This window comes from Chelonoidis abingdonii, chromosome 13 (assembly GCF_003597395.2).
Source record: "Chelonoidis abingdonii isolate Lonesome George chromosome 13, CheloAbing_2.0, whole genome shotgun sequence".
NCBI classification, from domain to species: Eukaryota; Metazoa; Chordata; order Testudines; family Testudinidae; genus Chelonoidis; species Chelonoidis abingdonii.
Genome location: NC_133781.1, coordinates 23,698,662 through 23,716,757, shown reverse-complemented (window position 1 = coordinate 23,716,757; position 18,096 = coordinate 23,698,662). Strand labels below are relative to the sequence as shown.

Here is an 18,096-nt window from a genome sequence, read left to right as displayed (position 1 = left end):
GACTCTGTCCCCACTAAGAACATATTTTTACTAATACTGAAAAAACAACAACTGTGAAACAAAGTTGTAACAGACATAAAAAAATAAAGACCAAGAACTAAGGACCCCCACAAACCTCATCACCTTTTGCTCCAGCTGCAATGTGCATTTCTTTATCTAGCCTTGTCTAACATAAACACATAGCAACAACAGGTATATTGCGGGGGAAAAATCTACCAAACCAAGACACTCCACTGCACATGCTTCTCCCCCTGGGGAGAGGATAAGAAACTAAATACATGACAGATGCTTTCTCCAGTGCTGATTCTCACTCTTGGGAGAAGCTTCAAGCTTCCTGTAAACATCCACAAAACTAACTCATTATCTTCCTTCAAATCTCTCCTTAAAACTCTCCTTTGTCAAGATGCCTACAAAAAAACTTGACAATGGCTAGGGCTGCTGGTGTGGTGACACTACTGCCTATCATGCTGACCAATATTGTTTCTTTGTACTCCTCATTGGTCTGTCTGTATCCATCTGTTGTCTTTTGTCTTACTTAGATTATACGCTCTTTGGAGCAGGGACTTTTTGCTCTGTGTTTGTACAGCACCTAGCACAATGGGATCTTGGCCCATTACTGGGGCTTATAGGTGTTACTATAATACAAATAAATAATAAGTAATAAATTACTGAAAAGTTCACAGATACTATGTTGCTGAACTAGGTAAAAGAACATATATAGAATAGAAACATTGACTACTTTTTATAATAGTTGTCATCTTTTGTTTTTCTATACCCACCAATAACCCACTGCCCAAATCAGTCCCCAATTATAGCCCTTTAGGCCACTCCAGTGGAATTAAAAGGGCAGATAGTTCCCTGCCAAGATATGGTTGGCAGCAGGGTCGGCTCCAGGCACCAGCTTAGCAAGCAGGTGCTTGGGGCAGCCACTTTGGAGAGGGGTGGCATGTCCAGCTATTCAGAGGCAATTTGGCGGACGGTCCCTCACTCCCGGTCGAAGCGAAGAACCTCCTGCTGAATTGCCGCAGATCATGATCACGTTTTTGGTTTGGTTTTTTTTGGCTGCTTGGGGTGGCAAAACCCCTGGAGCCGGCCTCGGTTGGCAGAGCATGGATGCCACCCACCTGTGAAGCTCTGAGCATAGAGGTATCATGTGCCAAGGATGGGGTGATTTAAAGTAGGGCAGGGATATAGACCAAGCACCTGGAATTTGGGAGGCACAAAGGTGGCATAAGGTGTAATGTGAAGCTCAGAATCTGTCTCCTAACATTGTGTGTGCTTGATCCTTCTGCTGACATCAGTGATGCTGGTTCACACACAAGGAAGCAGAAGCAACAAGCTTTGGCACTGGGGTTAATGCCCTCTGGTATATCTGGCACACACAAAAATTCTGATCACCCAGGCTGCAGGCATTTAAAATGGGCTGGGAGACTGTAGTTTAAATTCTCACTCATTGGTGGATGATTTCTTTATTTTGGATTAATTTTAGGGGAGTATTTTTTTTTTTTTAAAACAGCTCGCTCTTTATGCTGAAGGATCTAGCTTTGTTTTCTCTCACTAAGAACAGAGGAGATATGGGCTCTATTTCCACCATTACTGACTCGTTGGGCTGCCTTGGGGAAATCAGCTCACCTCTATGTACCTCAGATTCTGGATCTGTAAAAGGCAGGTAAGAATGCTCCCTCCCTAAATCCTCCCTGCTTTGCAAATCACTTTCATCTTTGGATGAAAAATTCTATAAGTTAAACTGCAACTGTCCAATATCTGCTGTAAGTAAGGGGCAGCAGATATCTACGCTGCCTCAAGAACAGACCAGGGACTTAACTGTGAGGCCACGTCTATACGACGCACCATATCGGCGCGTTACAATCGATTGCTCGGGGATCAATATATCACGTCTCATCTAGACGCGATATAGCGATCCCTGAGCGCGCTTACATCGATTCCGGAACTCCACCAAAACCAACGGAGTTCCGGAATTGACATGGCGAGCCGCGCACATTGATCCCGCGCGGTGAAGACGGGTGAGTAGATCGATTTTAGATAATCGATTTCAGCTACGCTATTCTCGTAGCTGAAATTGCGTATCTAAAATCGATTTTCGCGCGTCGTGTAGACCTGGCCTGACTCAGAGAGTCACAATTCCTCTGCAGAAGTGTATCCCTTTTTGTGAAGCAGTTTATGCCACCTTGTTTACCCAGCCAGCCAGCTATGTTGGCTGGCAAATGTGGGGGTAAAAGGGAAATACAGTCAGGGGTCCTCTGACTTGTTTCCCCTCTCTGCATCTTGCCTGCCCACTTGCTTACAGATAGAGTATTTCTTTTCCATAGCTGGAGTTATGATCTGAGCAGGGCTAAGCATAGGATTAAGAACCTAAGAATGCCTATACTGGGTCAGATCAATGATCCATCTAGCCCAGCATCCTGTCTTCTGACAGTGGCCAGTACCAGATGCTTCAGAGGTAATGAACAGAAGAGGGCAATTATCGAGTGAAGTTATCCTTTTGTTTATTTTAAACCTGCTGTCTATTGGTTCTTGTGTTATGTGAACAAGTAAATAACACTTCCTTATTCACTTTCTCCAAACCATTCATGATTTTATAGATCTCTGTCATATCCCCCCCTTAGTTGTCTTTTCCAAACTGAATAGTCCCCAACTTTTCAATCACTCCTCATATGGAATCTGTTCCATACCTCTAATCATTTTTTTTCCTTCTCTGTACCTTTTCCAGTTCTAATATATCTTTTTTTGAGATGGGGCAAGCAAAACTGGATACAGCATTAAAGGAGTGGGCGTACCATGGATTTATGTAGTGACATTATGATTAAAGGATGTGTTTTACTCTCACAAACAACTGAGTAAAGGGTTTGACAATGTTGCCCTATATGAGTACTAAATATTTTAAAATCCCATTCATAATTTTTTAAAATCAACCCTAATCTTCTCAAAGGTTCCTGATTTCCAGGGCATCACTCATTTTAGAACCATGGTTCCCTACAGTCTACACAAATTTCATGTCCCATACTGCTGCCAATTCTTTATATCAGAAACAACTGACCATGGAACTGAGGTTATAGACCCACTGGAAGAAATCATACAGCATTTTAAGTTCCCTGAATGAATAGTTTATGTCTCTCTCTCATTCCAGGTCTTTGTCACACCTTGATTGTGCCCTACATTTTGGCTTTGATAAATCAGCTAGAACTGTTCCAAAAATTTCAAAATTCAAAAGGTCAAGACTTTTTTTGTCAGTGTTGAACAATGAACAAACAAAAGGATGAAATTTGGGACTAACTCTTGAACTAACCTAATTCAAATTGTTCTGGTCTAAGTGCAGTTTGGGAGAGTTAAACCCTGATCCTGCAAGGAGCTCAGTGCAGGAGGGCAGTATTACCAACTGCTAGTGTTCAAAAAGGATGAGTCAGGCCTTGAAAAAAATCGTAAGATTACTTTAAAAAATCTCAGGATTTTTAAAATCAGGGGTTCTTTATATTTGTCTTCTCGGGGCTTATTTAGCCTTGAGGGGTCACATTTTTCAGATTTCTGCTTGAAACTGCTAGACATGTACTTTTTGTTTAAGCGAAAACTGAGCGTCTCCTACAGCCACAGCGGCCCTGAGCTGGGGGCTTTACAAAACCCACCACCTACAAACAACTCCCAAGAAGAGCTGGCAATATACAGCCAGCAGCTGCCCCGGCTCCCTGGGATTCCAGATCCACTCGCCGGATCAGGGCCTGTAGGAAAGGAGCTTTAGAAAGGTCCCCTGGAAACACATGCAGCCAAACCCGGCTTGCCCGGCGGGACCTGTGCAGGGGCTGGGGTAGAGCCCGGCTCCCGGGGGCTGCTGCAGCGGCTGATGCCTCGGCAGCCGGCGCCGGCCGCAGTTGCAGCTGGAGCCGCAGGGGGCGGCAGAGGCACGTGTCCGGCGCAGGGGGAAGGGGAAGGTGGCGGCTCCCGGGGCTGAGAGCCAGGCCGGAAGCTGTGCCGGGGCTGCTGAGTCGCACATGGGCCCTGGTTGTTCCGGGCCCTCTCCCGGCAGAGCCGCTCGCCCCGCGCTGCAGCGCCCGCCATGGCGGAGAGGATCGAGCAGCGCATCGAGGCCCGGCTCCCGGAGCTGGAGCAGCTGGAGCGGGTCGGGCTCTTCACGCGCAAGGAGATTAGGTGAGAGGGGCTGCGGGGGGTCGGGGCCGGAGCGGGGTGTGGGCAGAGGGTTGGTTTCATAGGGTGTAAGGCCGAGAGAGAGAGAGATCCGTGAGCAGCGTGTGTATCCCAGGCCATGAAATATCCTCCAGGACCCCTGTGTGGAACCCAGTCTAGCTGGGCTACGTACAAAACTGGTCCGTGCCACCGCGGAGGCCTCCGCGTTGCAGTGCCAGCTTAATAGCCAAGCCCCCCTGCAATGGCAGGGAAAGGGGATTGATTAGGGAAGGGGTGCTCAGGTTCCCAGCCGGCCCCAGGCTGCAGAGGAAGTCTCCTCTCCCCCCAGGGTCCCTGCCAGTCTGACCTGGGGAGAGATTCCTTCCTAGCCTCAGACCTGGACATCAGTTGGACCCCGAGCATGTGAGCAAGACACAGCAGCCGGGCAGCTAAGATAGAGGTTTCTCTGTAGCACCTCACAGTATCGATCCCTTCTCCCATCTCCGCTGTGGCCATCCTCTGAAGCTTTAGAGGAAGGTTGACTGTTCTCCATCCCCACTTCTAATCACATATGACCAATTGTGCATTGGGGAAAACAAAAATCCTTCTCGACTCCTCCAGGCATGGTCTGAAGACCAGAAGTGTGAGATTTGATTTCAGTCATTGTCAAAACTGAACTTAAAACCTGCCCTGTGGAAATGCCTGTGCTGCTGTACACTACAGCAATGTCAGTTTTTCGGGGATTAAGAATAATTAAAGAATGCCTAGAAATGGAATTTTTACATTTCTCCAGGGCAGTCATTAAGAAGGCCTCAGCTCTAGAATACAAAATACAGAGGAGAGCTCTCCATAAGGAAGACTTTATCAATTACATTCAGGTATGTTTTATTAAGGGTTATTGGCTGTCGTTTAATAACACTAACATTACATGAGGAAGCATGTGCTAGTAGTTAAAGCACAGGACTGGGAATCGGGTGTTCTGGTTTCTGTTCCTGACTCTGGCACAGACTTGCTTTGTGACCCTGGACAAGGCACCTAATTTTGCTGTGCGTCAGTTTCCTTCTCCATTCAGAAATGTTGAGACTTAGCTAAGACGCTCTCCTAAAGGTGCTGGAGAAATGCAATTTATTATTATTAATGAAGTGTGACCTATTTTGTGGTAAGAAGTGACAAAGAGTCCTGTGCCATCTTATAGACTAACAGACGGAGCATAAGCTTTCATGGGTATACCCACTTTGTCAGACACAGCTGATGCTTATTTTCCAATACGTCTGTTAGTCTATGAGGTGCCACAGGACTCTGTCGCTTTTTACAGATCCAGACTAACCTGGCTACCCCTCTGATACTATTTTGTGGTAGCATTTAACGTAATTAATTGAACTTTTAAACTACTTTAGGGTGCTTGAGAGTGTTTGGGATGTCACACCTGATATAAATAGTCCAATTGGAGTGCTGGCAACTTTTGTAGCTGCATAACTGACAAATGTTTGGCTCTAACTTGATAGCTACTCTGTCATGGATATCATTCTTATTGTCCACCTAATTAGCTATATAACAGCTATAAAGAGTTGACTTGGAGATTAATTTTTTTCTTGCAGTTATGTTGTAATTGTTTTCTCCACTTCCCCTAGTATGAAATTAATCTGTTGGAACTGATCAAGAAAAGGAGATCGGTAAGTTGATGAATTCCTTACAATGCAAAGTAGCATAAATCAAATCTTGGCAGGGCGGGAAAATTAATTGTTATTTTTTCCTACCCCTCAGCGCATTGGATATTCATTTAAGAAAGATGAGATTGAGTATTCTATTGTGCAGAGAATACATGGCCTCTTCAAGCGTGCCACAGAAAAATGGAAAGTAAGCACATTTCTTTCTGTAGGGCCTGGCAGTATTAAACAACCTCTTGATGCAGTGTGATGTAAGAGACTAAATACAAGCATAACTGCTAACAAGTATCTGTGATAATGCAGGAGAATATAAAAGAAAAGTTAAATGCATGTTTGTTCAGATGATAGTAGTTTAGGGGTAATGCTCCAGTATCTGATACACAGCCTTTTGGAGGGACAATATTCTGCACTGTGGACAGATAGACTCTGTGATCTACTAGGTCTTTCTCCTCTCTAGCTGCTATAGTTCTTAATATTGCCATGTGGATTTGTCTGGCAAGGGCTGAAAACTTGGAGTAGTTTCAGGTGAAGGGTGTTTCCTTGAGTCATCTGGCAGTAATACTTCTTCAGGGTGATGAAGGAACTGTGCTGATGAGTTCTGTATGGTGCAGGCAGATGATGAGGAAAGGTGAGACTGTATTTTGGGATTGAGGGATGGCATCCTTGCAGGGATGCAGGGGTTTGCATGCATGGGTGGAAGGTGTGAAGGAAGGGAGAACCAGAAGCTGCAGAGTGATTGCTGTACTTCAGTCATAATAAATGTACGCTCTATACTTTTCAAAATGCACATTCTAAAGATGTATTATTGCATTGTTGTTTCTTCCTAGTTAATCCTATCTCCTTGCCTTTCCAATAGGATGATGTGCAGCTGTGGTTGTCGCATGTGGCTTTTTGCAGGAAGTGGGTGGGTATTCAAAATGTTACTTTTCTGTAATTTTATAGAAGTAATGTCTTTAATGCTGAACAAATATGAGGAATGCCATTCCCAAAAGGCAGTCTTTTTCTGGGGAGGGAAGTTACTAAAAATAGTGGGGTTGGAGTGGAAATGCCTTTTTCATCATAATTGTAGTGTGGCTGTCAATGCTCCCTATTGCATCTTTGTTGGAAATGGTTCAGTTCAGTGCTAAAATGTTCACAACAGGTAAAACTCAAGGAGTTCTCTTGTCTTTACAGAATAAGAAAAATCAGCTTAGCAAGGTGTTTTCTGCCATGCTAGCCATTCATCCGAACAAGCCAGGTACAGTAAAATGCTTTTTAGTGTCTTGTGTTCAAATCAGCCAGTTTGATTCATTTAGAAGAACTATGTAATATGATAGTGTGACAAACTAGTGTCAATCCAACCTACTACTCTTTGAGATCCCAGTTCAACTCCTTAACAATCCCTCTCTTGCATTTTGCACCTTGCTGCTGCTCTAAAAGGAATGTCACTGCAATGAGAGGGCTCTCAAGGAAGGCTCATGCTAGAAGATCAGGAAAAATGGTGTCTGTAGGGGACTTCAGGCCTCGAAGGCCCATCCCCTAAGGAGAGCAGGGAACTACACAAATATCCCTGAAGTAGAACACTTTGAACGGAGTAAGCTCCCCCTCACGTCTCCTTGGGTTTAAAGTCATGTATTATATTTCCTTGGCAGTACCTTCCAGAATTGCCTCTCTTCTCCCATTAGCCTTGTAGCAGAGACTGAAACAGATCCATTTGTGTGTCCCATTGTAGCACTGTGGATTATGGCTGCCAAGTGGGAAATGGAGGAACGCTTCTCGTCCGAAAGTGCCAGGCACTTGTTCCTTCGTGCATTGCGCTTCCATCCAGAGTCTACAAAACTGTATCAAGAAGTGAGTTTATGGTTCTGCTTCTGTGTATGGTTATGTTTGCTTGGATCCCTCTAGCAAAGATTAGTTTCCTGTTGTCCTGGGAAGTGTGAGTAGATGATTGGTTTTGGATTTAAATTGGTAATATTTCACGACACTTTGGCAAGACTGGCTTTAAACAAATGAGAGTAAAATCCTCACATCTACGGTTAGGAGAAATTCTGAGTTACACTTAAACGCCTGTTTCTAGGCATTGGGAGTTCTACAAGAAAAAAATGTTCTGGGTTAGAACTTGAGATCCAAACTATCTGCTTGGGAGAGTTGTTTTATCTTAACCAATTTAGTATAAATAGCCTACATTGCGATCAGGCTTGCTTTAGCCTATTTTGCCTTGACCCCTCCGATGCACTCGCTTAAAGCCTAGTTCTCCAGGAGTTTTACGCTGCTGTAACTCCATTGACTTTAGTTGAGTTGCCTCTAACTTACAACAGTCTAAATGAGAAGAGAATCAGACCCTTAGTTCTCATTTTCACATCATTAGCTACAGGCGAAGCTTACTGGTTGAGAAAATGAGATTTGAGAAATGGCTTCTGTAGGGAGCCAGTTTAGAAGTCAATGAAGATTCCTTGGTAAATGTGAATTCCAGAGAAGAGAGAGAACAGCTTTGTAATTACATTACTGCAAGGTTGCTTAATCACAGGAAGCCTGCATTCTCTCCTCTGGCAAAACTCCCATTCAAGTCAATGGGAGTCTTGCCTGAGTGCGGAGAATGTCAACTTCCTCTTCGTTAGTATCATAGTAGCTGGCACTGTGTTGTATCTAGCACTCTTGTTATTTAGGTAGTAAGTGAGCTTTCACTGATAGAAGCAACCATAAACACTGAGTACAAAACAAATCCCAAAGAGGGGCTTAAGGGATGTGTTCCTGGAGCCTTTGGCAAAGATTAACTCCCACGAAAGTCAGTGCTGATTGTGGGTCATGAGATTCCTATTATAGGAGATGCTATTTCTAAAATGGAAAAAGGCTGGTTGTCGGTCATCTGATTTCAATGTACGTATGCTTGTTAATTGGATCTAGGGCTATACAGTGATCCCTTGCTTAAAGTGCATATGTCATAATATGTATATATTATGGGCGGTTTCACTGTCAATCTCAGCAAAGATGGAATAGCAGATGCTGCAGTGAACTGAAATACTACTAAGATGTAATTGGTTTTTCCAAAATGTTTTACTGTCCACTTGCTAATGCAATGTTATCACAAACAAAGCTAAATTACAGTTGCTTAAAATAAGTCAGCAAATGACATATTGTGATGCATTAATCCTGTCTTTTTAAAATAGCTGCTTCATTGCTGTTTCTCAAAACTTAGTCATTCACAAGACTCCCAGACATTGGTGGGAAGTTCTTACTTGCAAATCTTCGCAAAGCTTGCTTTAGTAAATATCCAGGTGTTTGTTTACATGCACTGTAAATATTTACCCCCTTCCTCCCTTCCCATTTTATTCCACCCATTGCCTGCAGTATTTCAGAATGGAGCTGATGCATGCAGAAAAGCAGAGAAAAGAAAAGAAAGAGTTTGAACAAGCCAAGATGGACTTGGTAGGACACTTGCAATTTCTGTTATTTAAAATGGATTGTTTTGTAGACAGGAAAATGCTCTTTAAGATAGAGGGTTTTAGAAGTATGTAGTACAGTAGAACCGCATTTCTCTGACCCTCCATTATTTGGCGTTCTCCATAAACTGAACAACCAGTGCACACAGATCCAGAAGCCGGTGATCACTGCTGTTGCCACTAGATGGCGCTGCAGCCTTGCACTTTCCCCCATTGTTCAGGTTATCTCAATTTTTGATTATCTGATCTAGCCCAAGTCCCAATTAGATCGGATGAACGAGGTTCTGCTGTAATTGCCTGCACTGCTAGAAGTGCATGTGTTAAATGTACTGTCTGAGATCTATAGCCATTTGGAGGAACCAATCTGTTCATTCAATTATAACTTATGTTCTTGTGGATAGCAGACCTTTAGCTACAGGTTTGTGGTTAGATCACATGGTTTATACATTTATTTGACTTTCTTTAAGGGAACACAACAGTTGCTGGTAAAGGCTTTTTATTTTTGTTTGTTTTCTGTAACACAACACCCCCCCCCCCCCCCCCGTTTAAAAGTAATTACTGGTTTCTGATGAAGACTAGTTAAACTGGTTTCCTCTCTTTTGTAGTAGGGATTGATTTAATTCTCATCTCTCTCTCTAAACTAGATGGGGATGTGTTGTGGTGGAGAAAAATTTCCATCACCAGTTCTAAATCTTTGCAGAGAATGGAAGTTCAAAAAGAAACAACTAACTTTAGAGAATTTTATCTCAACATTTTAGGGTGAGTTCAGTTATTCTGAGGAAGTTCTTAATGGGGAAATGGCTCGAATAATCTACAGAAATGCCATTGAGAAAATCAAAGGTAATTGAATGCTTCCCTTCCCCTCTTGTTTAATGGAAAAACAACCACGTTGGAGTGAGTCTCTGATATCTAGTGTGGCTAGTCCTGGCTTCATTGTATGCACAGAGATGTGGCCTCAGCTGGTAAAATTCACCCTGTCCTGCACAAAACCTGAGCAGTGTCGAGGTACTAAATGGGTAGCACTAAATGGTAATTCATAGCCATTTTTCAGGCTGGCACCTTCTCTGGCTCACCTGCCTTTTGCCTGAAATAGCAGCCCTTGCCCTTCCACACCCCTTACGTTTGAATTCACAATCGCTGGATCTGCATAGACACAAGATCAGGCCCCTAGTCATTTGTAAAATTCAAAAAATCTCTTCTGGATACAATAGTGATATTGATAAAAATTATAAAGCATGTCTCATTAACCTCTTCTCTCTTCCCCAAATGCTCTGTTGTAAATCTGCTTTTTCCACTATGACCTGGATTAAAACCAAGCATAGAAATATTTTCAGGGTCAAAAAGGATGTGACTCAATCTGCAGTCCTCACTCAAGCAAAAAGTGCCATTCCCCTCCAAAAGACTCCTGATGACAATTTGGGTTGCAGCGTCATGGCCTTGCTTGTACAAATGACTAATGTGAAACAGACAGTGAAAAATAAACAGATAAATAACATCTGGTCTCCCCTAATATATGCATTAGAATGATAACTTTTCAGTAGCTGGACAGATTTTACAATATTGTCTTTGCTTTCTTGGAAACATATGTAAAACCTTTGAAAACCAGCAAAGATGACAGAAATGCCGTGTACTAGAGGAATGTAGTATCTTACTTGTCATTGAGTTTCTTTGCTCTCTTGATCTTAGGTGCTGAGTTCTACCTGTCCTTGCTTTCAATTGCAAAGCTCTTTGATTTTACACAAGACTTGCAAAAAGAAATTCTTGAAAAGTAAGTCGATTTAAAAAAAAAAATCACCAGCGGGGTCCTAATTTCTGGCCAGTTGACAGTTTGGTGTCAGAGACACTGTACTGGATGTTGGATGTTAAGATCTAACAAAACTTCCTTTTTAAGAAAAAGACCACTTTTAGTGTCAAACAAATGAACTTTGGTGCCCCAGGCAAGCCAACTTTCTGGAGGAGGTTATGTGTACATATAATGCAAAATTGGCTTTACTTGAGATCATACTGATAAAATGTAGATAAAAAGCTCTTGTCCTTGGAGAATGACTTTTTACACTCGGGAGAACAATTTTCAGGAAATGTATAACTTCCTAGTTCACTTAGTTGCTTGTAATTGCGTATCTTAAGTTTTCCATTGCAGTTTTTTTCCCAAAAGAGCTCTTTCTAAAGCTGACAGTCAAGTTTAAGAACTGTTGCAAAGAAAGAGGCCAAAATTTTGCTTAACTGCCTCTTATGGAAGGGTGAAACATTTTATCAATGAAATTTAATTCCTTGGAATTGTCTCCTTGCAGTAAAATGGCAATTGGCAACTCCATAATTGCTCTCCTCTAGAATGAGCTTGAAGCAAGCTGGCAGTTTGCACATGATGACCTCATGGACTGTGTGTGTTAGCTTGCAGGCCGAGAATGCTGATGATCCTCTTACATGGGACTACATGGCCCGTCGAGAGCTGGAGATGGGGTCCTTGCCATCCCCAGAATGTACATCTAAACAGATGAAAGCATCCGAAGTGGCCCAGAAGGAGGAGCGGTGCTGTGCAGTCTTTGACGAAGCAGTGACAGCGCTCCCCACAGGTTAGAAATTCTGCTTCGATTTTAAAATTGGGTTTCTCAGTATTTTTGTATAGTAGCACTTGTGAGAAATGCGCAATAAGACTTCCTAAACTATCTTATAACAGGGTCCCATATCTTAATAGAAAGCAAGTATCTTGGGGAAACCACCTCCTCCATATCCAGTTCTATGGGCCATGTCCCTGCACACTCACAAGCCTGCAACATCCTTGTAGCAAAGGCAGTAATTGCTTACCTGGAATAGCATACTGGAAAAGCATTTATTTTTAGCTTTTTTTGGAATGTGATTTAGAGAATGGGGAGAGTCTGAGCTTGCAACCAGCCTGATCTCTGCAGCCCACTGTTTGGAAACCATTGAGAATAATCCGTTTTAAGCATCTATCTGATGAAAACCCATATAATTCAAATATATTATAACTAAGCAGCGTACAGAGAATGTCAATGGAATGGATCTTTGTAAATGCAGTTGTGGCCCAGACGTGTTTAAACACTTCCTTTTTCTATAGGTTATTTAGGGAATGACTATAGATTTACCAGCCACTATCTCTGGATAGTGGTATCTCTGGGTGGCAGCCCATGGGAAGACATGGGCTGTAGTAGAATCATAGAAATATACGAATGGACGAGACCTCAAGAGGTCCTCTAGTTCAGCGCACTGTGCTGAGGCTGGACCAAGTATACCTGGACCATCCTTGACAAGTGTGTCTAATCTGTTCTTAAAATGCTGCAGTGATAGGGATTCCGCAACCTCCTTTGGAAGCCAGTTCCAGAGCTTAACTACCCTTGTAGTTAGGTTTTCCTAATATCTGAACTAAATCTTCTTTGCTGCAGATTAAGCCCATTACTACTTGTTCTACCTTCAGTGGACATGGAGAACAACTGATCGCAGTCCTCTTTATAACAGCCCTTAACTTATTTGTAGACTTATAAGTCCCTCCTCAGTCATCTTTTCTCAAGACTAAATGTGCCTAGTTTTTTTTTAACTGTTTCTCATAGGTCAGGTTTCTAAACCTTTTTATCATTTCTGTAGTTCTCTGGACTCTGTTTGTCCACATCTTTCCTAAAGTGTGATGCCCAGAACTGGACACAGTACTCCAGCTGAGGCGTCACCAGTGCTGAAGAGATTGGGACAGTCACCTCCCATGTCTTACATATTTACTCTTGTTAATATTCTGCAGAACTACATCACGTTGTTGGCTCCTTGAATTTGTGATCCTCTGTAACCCTCAGATCCTTTTCAGCATTTCTGCCACCTAGCCAGTTATTCCTCACTTTGTAGCTGTGTATTTGATTTTTACTTCCTAAGTGTACTATGTGCACTTGTCTTCATTGAATTTCATCTTGTTGATTTCAGACCAATTCTCCAGTTTGTCAAGGTCATTTTGAATTCTAAGCCCACTCTCCAAAGTGCTGGCAACCCAACCCGGTTTGGTGTCATCCACAGATTTTATAAGCATACTCTTCTTTCCATTATCCAAGTCATTAATGAAAATGTTGACTAGTATCAGAGCCAAGACTGACCCCAGTAGATATGCCCTCCCAGTTTGACAGCGAACCATTGATAACTACTCTTTGAGTACAGTCTATGAATCAATTGTGCACCCACCTTCTAGTAATTTCATCTAGATCACGTTTCCCTAGTTTGCTTATGAGACTGTCACATGGGATTGTCCAAAACCTTACTAAAATCAAGATACATCATGTCTGCTGTCTCCCCCTCCATTCACTAGGTCAGTGACTCTGTCAAAGAAGGAAACTGGTTTGGTTTGGCATGATTTTTGTTCTTGACAAATCCACACTGGCTATTACTTAACCTTATTTTCCTGTAGATGCTTACAAATTGATTGTTTAATAGTTTGTTCTAGTGCCTTTCCAGGTATCGAATTTAGGCTGACTGCTCTATAATTCCCTGGGTACTAGGAGCCTTGGCCTACTGCTACTGTGCCTTTAGGTCCTGGAGGATAATCTCCAACCCATGCATTTGTCCCACACTTGGCCTTCGTTCCAGGAACCATGTTTCATCCTCATTTTGGCCCCAGTTCAGCAAAATGCTAAAGTATGTGCTTCAGTTCCATGGATTTCAATAGAACTGAAGGATGCACTTAAAGTTAAGCATGTGCTAAAGTGCTGTTGTGAATGGGGATGGACTTACCCGTGTGATTAAATGCTTTACTGACTTGAGGCCTGAATGCTCTTCAGAGTAAACTTACGATTGGATTGAAGGCTATTTGCTAAGCATTAACATCTGTAGTTCATATTGCAGACAAGTTATTTTAAATATTCATTTGGCATAATTATGGATGCGTTATCTATAGTATTTATAATTGGAGTAGTGCTTGACATCTCCCTCTTCTCCCTCCACATGACAGGTGTCTGTGCTTTCCGCTATGGTTTTGTTCAGTGTTTAACTGTCCCTTTCACTTTGCAGAGGCCATGTGGAAATGCTATGTCACTTTTTGCCTGGAGAGACTTAACAGGAAAACCAACAGTGAGGAATTGAGACGGAAGGTAAGTGTTCATTATACATTGATAGTACCAAAAGCTCCAGCTGTCACTGACTTCCATAGTCTGTCTTCGTGATACCCTTGTAAACTATGGTAGATTTCCATCAATTTGAAACAAATAATACAGCTCATGTGAGAACAATTGGCTAGTTATTTGGACCGATAGCTGTCATTAAGGATCAGTTTTTCTCCCTATTAGGCATCCTCCTTCAGGGCTGTATAAATCAGTCTTCCCATTTGGTCACCTAGCTGAAAATTGGCATATATGTACTCAGATGTGACTCGGTCTTGTTCTGTATGGGGTGGGAAAGCCTGACACTGATTAAACATTTTTGGTTCAAGTAAATGACCAGAAGTTTGGGACTTTCTTTGAGTTCCTGTAGTGGGAGGGAAAAAACCTTAATCATCAAACTGAACTTATATGCAATGTGAGTTAGCAGCTTTTGCTTAAGTTTCTTTACTGATACTTTTATAAACAAAAGCTATATAAAAATAATGTTGAGTCTAACATAACCCAATAGCAAAGAATTTTTTAAATTTCGTTATATTTATAACAGTTTTCATCCAGGGATCTTAACTTTCCCTTCTAAAGTGGTTTAAGTATCCTCCCCATTCTACGGATGGAGAAACCGAGGCAGAGAGAGACTAGATCACACAGTGGGTCAGTGGAAGAACTGGAAATAGGACCCAGGTCTCCTGAGTCTCACTGCCCCAGCCTCTGGACCATGTTGCCATATCTGGTTCTTGTCCAGTCTCATTGCAGCATTCTCAAAAGAAATGGTGATCTTTAATATTCAGAAAAATCTAGTGGCCAGAACTGGGCACTGGAATCCTTGGTTCTCCTGTATTTCCAGGACTGCTCTGTGACTATGGCCTGTTGCTTGATCTTTCTGTGACTCAGTTGACCAGTCTGCTGGGTATAATACGTGCTGGCTTCCCAGAGGGCAAAGGAAGCTTAAAGTTGGTCAAGTGCTGTGAGCTGCTTTGAATGAAAGGCACTGTAGGAGCACAAACTTCTTAATATGCTGTACTAGCATTGCAAAATTGTACTTGCTTAGAGTGAGCATTATTTTGATGGGTAAATGAACAGTTTTTTCATTATCTGGATGAACAGACTTTAGTGCCTGGACTGCTGAATCTTCCACACAGCTCTTCTGTGCTTAAATCGGACTGGCTGAATTAAGAAAGCTGTTGCCTTAAGTATTTCCCTTGCGTTTGACTTTTTAAATTAGCTATTTATGGTTTGACCCTGCCCTTAAAACTGCAAGGGAGCTTTGCTATGTTTCTTGTGCAGTCAGTGTGCAAGGTACCTGTATGCATCTGTCTCTAAAAGAAGGATGGAACCTTAAGACTGAGGAACTTGATGTCACTTGTAAGCTGGACTTTATAAGGAGGGTAAAGGCTTAGGCATCCATCTTCCATTGAATTTCAGTGGGATTTGGGCTCCTTAGAAAGCCCCGGCCTTGAAAATATAAGCTGGATTTTGGTAGACTCTAGCATGTTCAGCAGCAAAGCTTATTCTCTTTCTCTTTCAGAGGCTGGAAAGGACTCTGTGTGTGTTCAGCAGAGCCCATGAGTCCACCTTGCTGCCAGAGACTTTATACAAACAGTGGGTAAGGATATATGCAGGAAACTAGATTGAGGCCCTGATTCTGAATTGCTTGCACTCCCAAAATTGCCATTCAGGTAAATAGGAGCTTTGGATGTGCAGGAATGCCAGATCAGGGCCTAATTTCTTGATAAACTATGTGGACCTGTCTTGTTGATTAATTTCAACTGCTGTTTCAGGTTCATCTGTTACTGGAGGTTGGCCTTACTGAGAAGGCCACAGAGGTAGCTGCAGCTGCAACCAAACGGTTCAGCCAGTCGGTGGAAATGTGGCACACGAGACTGCAGGTGCTAATCAAGCTGAACAGCAGCGATGTGGCCCAGTGTTTTGAGGAAGCTGTGAGACAGGTGAAATCTAAGGTCTGTGACCATTTTAATCTGTTGCACAATACTCTATGACAAGAACCTCTGACTTGCGGCTTTATATTTACTTAAAATTGTAAAGCTCCAAACCAGTCTTTAAAATAAATATATATGGGCTCACCAGTCAAAATACACATTATGCTCAGGTCTGTCAGTGAAATGCAAACAAAATCCTGACTTTTTAAAAAAATTAAACTTGAAATTTAAGGATTTGAACTATGAATCCAGGTGCTAGGTTCCATGTTCTTTTACTGACCAGCTGCTATTCCCTGTGTCTGCCTTGGAGAGGCACCCTGTGTTCTTGCATCCCAGCATACCAGCTTTGCATGGCTGGGCAGCTGCCCCCGATGTGCTGGGGGTGGGAGGGAGATGGAGTTGAGAGCTTTGATCAGCTGGCTGGGCATTTCCTTCACCCAGATGCCTGCAGCTGAACTCCAGGAAGGTGGAGGACACAGGAAGGGTATATATTTCCCCCTTCTGCTGCCCTTGGACTCTATCTGGCAAAACAAAAGGACCCACTCCAAGCATGATGTCTGGTAGCTGTTAAGCCAGGCAGCATTTTCCACCTGGAGAGGAGGAAGATTATGGAGGCATGTAATCTGTAGTTGCTATTTGTGCATGAGGACTAGTCCTTTGTTCATGACAGCCCCTTTTGATGGGTGATTTTTGCATCCAGATGTACAGGATCTAGGTTAGAACATGAGTGGATGTTGGCTGGAAATGTTTGTATAAAATTGTTTTTAAACTCTCTGGTGACTATTGCATTTTTATGCAAATCAGACTGAGACTTGGCCTTAAGCTTTCACTGCTTCCTTTTCTTTTATAGGGCTGTTTACCGTTATGGACTCTATGGGTGGAATGGAGTGAAGGAGCAAACAGCAAGGAAGACACACAAGCCCTCTACCAGGTATTTGGCTGAGGAAAATATAATTCATCTTACTGTGTGAAATGAACTAGAAAGTCAATAATGGCCATGAGATACTGGGACAGTCTGTGGGGCATGCTTAACAAGCGTTTTCTGCAGGCAGCCCTTGTCTCAGACTTTGATCACCAGTCTGAATGCAGTGCTGGTGAAACATTTGGGGAAAAGTTTAAAGAGGACTAAGTGCCATGCAGCCTGTGACAGTGAGCTTTCCAGCTTGGCTCGACAGGCTAGTGCTCTAAAAGTAGTTGTGGAGAAAGCGCTTTGAAGTTGTGGCTCTGAAACTTAGGGAGAGGGGTGGGCTTCAGAGCCCCAGCTCCAGCCAGAGCCACAACATCTACACCTCTGTTTTTAGCACAGTAAATCACGCCAGTCTGCCAACCCGGGCTGTGTAGACGGAATCTAAAGTGTCATTGAAAATCAGTTAGACCAGGCCTGCACAACTCGTAAGGCAGCGAGGGCCAGATTACTCCAAAGAAAACAGCTGAGGGCTGAAACCCCCCGGCCCTGCCAAAATACCCCCCCAAGCGCTCCCCAGCTCCCCTGAAACACATCCCCCGTCCCAACGCTGCCCATCCCTGCGGAAACACCCCCCCTCCCCCAAGTATAAAGCCTCACCGCCACTGCCTGCCCGCCTCCTCAGTTTGTCATCCCCCCATGAAATAAGGGGAGGGGAAAAGGAGGACAGTTTGGAGGGATTTTCTGGGGCTATGAACTAAGAGGAGGGGAAAGGGGGGCAGTGTGAAGGGATTGGATGTGACTGTCCAACACACAGCACAGGGCCGCAGGGAGCCCGGGGAGGGGGGGGAAAGAGTATGGTGATAGGGGCCAGGGAGAGGGAAGGTCCCTGGACCGGAGAAGTGGGCAACAGTCGGGGCAGGACGGGGACACACACACACACACACA

General features: G+C 43.3%; 1 protein-coding gene across 3 annotated transcripts in view; it reads left to right on the top strand.

Annotated features, from left to right (window-relative positions):
- Positions 1-3,930: 3,930 nt before the first annotated feature.
- UTP6 (UTP6 small subunit processome component) overlaps positions 3,931-18,096 on the top strand; it is a 16,666-nt gene continuing 2,500 nt past the window's right edge. The window contains exons 1-15 of one of the 3 annotated variants that reach the window (XM_032805654.2): positions 3,931-4,161; positions 4,931-5,015; positions 5,769-5,810; positions 5,902-5,994; positions 6,661-6,708; positions 6,978-7,041; positions 7,516-7,634; positions 9,132-9,209; positions 9,982-10,063; positions 10,910-10,991; positions 11,615-11,796; positions 14,222-14,301; positions 15,833-15,910; positions 16,086-16,253; positions 17,095-17,175. In XM_032805654.2, coding sequence (XP_032661545.1) covers positions 4,070-4,161; positions 4,931-5,015; positions 5,769-5,810; positions 5,902-5,994; positions 6,661-6,708; positions 6,978-7,041; positions 7,516-7,634; positions 9,132-9,209; positions 9,982-10,063; positions 10,910-10,991; positions 11,615-11,796; positions 14,222-14,301; positions 15,833-15,910; positions 16,086-16,253; positions 17,095-17,175 — 1,374 coding nt within the window. In that variant the 5' untranslated portion in view covers positions 3,931-4,069. Of the gene's footprint in view, positions 4,162-4,930; positions 5,016-5,768; positions 5,811-5,901; positions 5,995-6,660; positions 6,709-6,977; positions 7,042-7,515; positions 7,635-9,131; positions 9,210-9,981; positions 10,064-10,909; positions 10,992-11,614; positions 11,797-14,221; positions 14,302-15,832; positions 15,911-16,085; positions 16,266-17,094; positions 17,176-18,096 lie in introns of all 3 variants that reach the window. The other 2 variants (XM_032805653.2, XM_032805655.2) reach the window with 2 other exon arrangements.